The sequence below is a fragment of the Typopeltis vanoorti genome, chromosome 15 (assembly GCF_054136105.1).
Source record: "Typopeltis vanoorti isolate ZY-2024b chromosome 15, IOZ_Tvanoo_1.0, whole genome shotgun sequence".
Taxonomy (NCBI): domain Eukaryota; kingdom Metazoa; phylum Arthropoda; class Arachnida; order Uropygi; family Thelyphonidae; genus Typopeltis; species Typopeltis vanoorti.
Genome location: NC_143563.1, coordinates 25922384 through 25926415, shown reverse-complemented (window position 1 = coordinate 25926415; position 4032 = coordinate 25922384). Strand labels below are relative to the sequence as shown.

General features: G+C 30.3%; 1 protein-coding gene across 1 annotated transcript; it reads left to right on the top strand.

The window, feature by feature from the left end:
• Positions 1 to 571: 571 nt before the first annotated feature.
• Positions 572 to 1680, top strand: LOC150098526 (uncharacterized). Its single transcript, XM_090405077.1, has one exon. It carries the CDS (start codon positions 648 to 650, stop codon positions 1446 to 1448), a length of 801 nt encoding a protein of 266 aa, XP_090261203.1. The 5' UTR covers positions 572 to 647; the 3' UTR covers positions 1449 to 1680.
• The last annotated feature ends 2352 nt before the right edge of the window (positions 1681 to 4032 follow it).

Below are 4032 nucleotides of genomic sequence, written 5' to 3'. Positions count from 1 at the left end.
AGAATAATTATAAAATAAGGAGTGTGCAATTTAAATATGAGTATTTTAATTTAATCAGTTGTAAAATATTGGTTTCATTGTATAATTGTGATATGTAATTGTTTATGATGTGTTGGTTTAATTCAGTCTATTTCTTTTTCCAGGAAGGAGAAGAAATCTTTACTAATTCACATTGAATCAAAATAAAGGACTATCAAATTTAAAGTAGTTCTTACATATCAGCAATCTGTATGTAGAATAAATTGAAAATACAAAAAAAAAAAAAGTTTAGATTATGTGACAGAGATTATTCTAAAAATTTGATAATACTGTAAATTAATATTAACAGCATTATGAAATGCTTACCAAAGGTTAAGAAAAATATGAATAAATAGAACTGTCTTTTCTTCACCTCAGAACTTATAAAAATAAACACCAAGAAAGGTTGATGATCATCATACCAAGTGTTTCAAAATATGAAATGCTGAGTCAGTTTTCATATGTAATTAACTAAAAACAGTTGAAATCAAGGCACTGCCTTCACTGAAAGAGGACAGTAGAAAATTTATTTAAAACCACATTTATATTACAACACTGAGTAAATTAAAAATTTATTTCTTAATTTGTATTCTGGACATACTTTTGTTGTGATAAACATTTCTACTATCATGTTCCCCAAAAAGAAATGTCAAAAGAAAGGTCGTGGGCAACAGAAACCATTCTCATGTGAATTATGTGGTAAAATCTGTTCCTCATCAAGTAATCTTAAAGTACATATATTAGTTCATACTAAAGAGAAACCATTTCCATGTGAAATGTGTGATAAAGCCTTTTCAACATCAAGTAACCTTAAATCTCATATTTTAGTTCACACAAGAGAGAAACCATTTTCTTGTGAAATATGTAATAAGGCTTTTAGAACAACAAGTAATCTTAAATCACATTTAGTAGTTCATACGAAAGAGAAACCATATTCTTGTGAAATCTGTGGTAAAGCATTTTCATTATCAAGCAATGTAAGAGCACATTACCTAGTACATAATCGAGTAAAAACTTTGTCTTGTGATTTGTGCAAAAAGGCATTTTTGCGATCTGGAGATCTAAAAAGACATTTATTAGTTCATACTAAAGAGAAACCATATCCTTGTGAAGTATGTGGTAAGACGTTTTCATTATCAAGCAATGCAAAAACACATTACTTAGTACATACTCAGGAGAAATCCTTGTCTTGTGAAACATGTGGAAAGGCATTTTTACGAGCAGGGGATCTAAGAAGACATATATTAGTCCATACTAAAGAGAAAGCATTCTGTTGTGAAATGTGTGGTAAGGTATTTTCAGGAGCAAATAATCTGAAGAGACACATCAGATTAGTTCATATTCAAGAAAAATCATTTTGTTGTGAAATATGTGGGAAGGCATTTTCAGATGGTGGCAATCTAAACAGACACATATTATTTGTTCATTAACAGAACCTGTTGTCTTGTGAAATATGTGGTGACTTTTTTTTGATCATACGATCTTAAAATGCATATTAATTCACTTGAAAAAGAAACTGTGTTGTGAAGTATATTAAGACATTTTCAAGTGTAGCTATATACTAAAACCAAGTTATGAGTTTATAGTAAGTAACATTACTGTAAAGGTCAGCTTTTTGACAGGTGTGAAAGCAATGTACCTACTCTGCACATCTACCAACCTTTCAAGCATCTGTTACATATTACAAGGATCTGTCAGTGCTTATAAATTTAAGTAAGAATGCAATCTTATCTGCATGCTGTTTGCTTTTTAAAAAATCTATTGGCAGCATTTTTGATAAAATGTCTAATATGGCATTGTGTTTTAAATTGAGCTGTTTGAATTTTCTTCTCATGTTTATTGGTGAGCTGACTTTTACTGTTATTTAGCATGCACTGGGCTATAGGAATGATTAAAACAATATCCATTTTATAATGAAATAATTGGTTATAAGAATTTATTTTAAATTGTGGTGTCTCATTTCTTAACATTAAAAGAAAAAAATTTGTTAAACATTTATTGTTATTCTTTTTGTTTATTCATAACAGTATATTTTATAGGTAAGAATTATTGCCTGAAAATATTTTGCCCTGACCCCACATTATTGTTCAAATGGAAAGCAAGTGCAAACCTTTCAGATGGCTTTGGTCTCTATACATATGTCTTGATTAGATTTAAACCAGCTGAATGGACAAATTTCACTTTACATTGCTGTGTATTTTTCTCATATTCAACAGGTTTTTGTGTAACATTTAGTCAGCACTATCATATAAGTATCCAGAATTTTCAAAAAAAAGGGAATAATGGCTCAGAAGGAAATTTAACCAAAAGATGTAACTGTCAAATGGAGGATTGAAATGGTGGAGGAGATAACAGTTACAGATGCCTGTGTGTGTTGCTTTTGTCATCTTAATTAAAATTATACTACAACAAAAAAACAAAGATTACCATATTACCATTATGATCAATAAGAGAAGAATGAATTTCTAAATTTCTAGGAATGTTGAATGGAAATCCAACATACATTGAAAGACAGTACAAAAATAGCAATCTTGAAAGCAAATAGTGATCAGTGTGTTGTCTTGGTCATTTCACTGTTTATGCTATACTAAAAGAAAGAAAGAAAAACTAAAAGAATGACCATTATACAGTAGTATTTGTGAAAAAAAAAGGAAATAGTATCAAGAATTAAGTCAACTAATAAGTCTGTTGTTAACTGTGAACAAAATATTTACAGAAATTCATACCTGTGGACCATAAGTCCAACTTTTGCCAATTCTCAGAACAGGCTGAATTCTAAAGAAATTAGTTACAGTATTAACTGCATAAGATATAAGAAGAAAAAAAGTCTTCCTTCTGTTGATTATAAAAAGGCATTCAATTTAATATGCAATTCTATTATTTTAAATGCACTTAAAACACAGGAAACAGAAAGCATGTTACGTATATATGAAGTGAATTGTGAAGTGAAATAGATACACTTAACAATCTTCAGTTTATGCATATAAATATGCAATAATTTAATTTAATTGAATATATATATAAATATGATGTTTAGATCAAATATATCAATACAATATGGTAGTGATGCAAATCATTTTGTTATTGTAGAGTTAAAGAAATAAAGCTTATGTATATCAAATATTTGTTGTTTGTCTTTTATCAAAATGCATATTATGTTTTAAAGAGTCACATGTACTGAAGTTCAAATATCACTGGAAGTTTTGCTCGGTTATAGACTATTCAGTAATAAATTATATTACAGGATATTGTATCCAGCCAATTCTTAACCAGGTCTTGTTCATTGGCTGGAGATTGTTCAATAGGATACTGTGCTTAAAAATTGCTTCACAAATGCATTTTTTACACATGGACAGATGCACAGTATCTCTTTTACTGCAATAGGTGATATCCTCCTGTTTTACTGCAGAGTCATGGCTCTTATGTTGACACATACAAAATAAAAAGTTGCTCTATTCTCTTATAAAAACAATACTGAATAATTCAATACTTAATAAAAGGGTAATGCATGTTACCAGTGTCCAAAGATGAGAGCTGCAACATATGGACATGCTACCTTTTCACCTTACCTGCTCCATTGTCCACTACTCTGTCAAGCTCATGTATCTTTCTATCATCTTTCAGAAGATCTTTAAAATGTTTTCCAGACTGGCATAAGTGTTGGCCTCACTAGATGTAATCTGTAATATCTACAACCACTATAATTACCACTCCTAGGTCCAGCATGTGAATGATAAAGTGGATGGTTTATAAATGTTTCATTGCATATTTGACTGAGACTTAATCTTGTGGAAAGAAGCACATTTTAATTAAAATCAGTCTGTTTATATATATACATACACACACACAGACAAAGAAATTAGCACATTGTACAACGGCAAAACTAAGCAAATAACTGGAGTGTGAGGTGGTATGCAATTGATCCAAGTTTAGTGTGATTGTGCATGCCCACACACCCTGCAGTGGCATTGCAAGCATGAACTGGCATGCTTATAAAGCCGGCATGTAGTCGAT

Bases quoted from the DNA above. Each gene is read 5' to 3' on its own strand.
- LOC150098526 (XM_090405077.1), top strand. From the start codon at position 648: ATGTTCCCCAAAAAGAAATGTCAAAAGAAAGGTCGTGGGCAACAGAAA.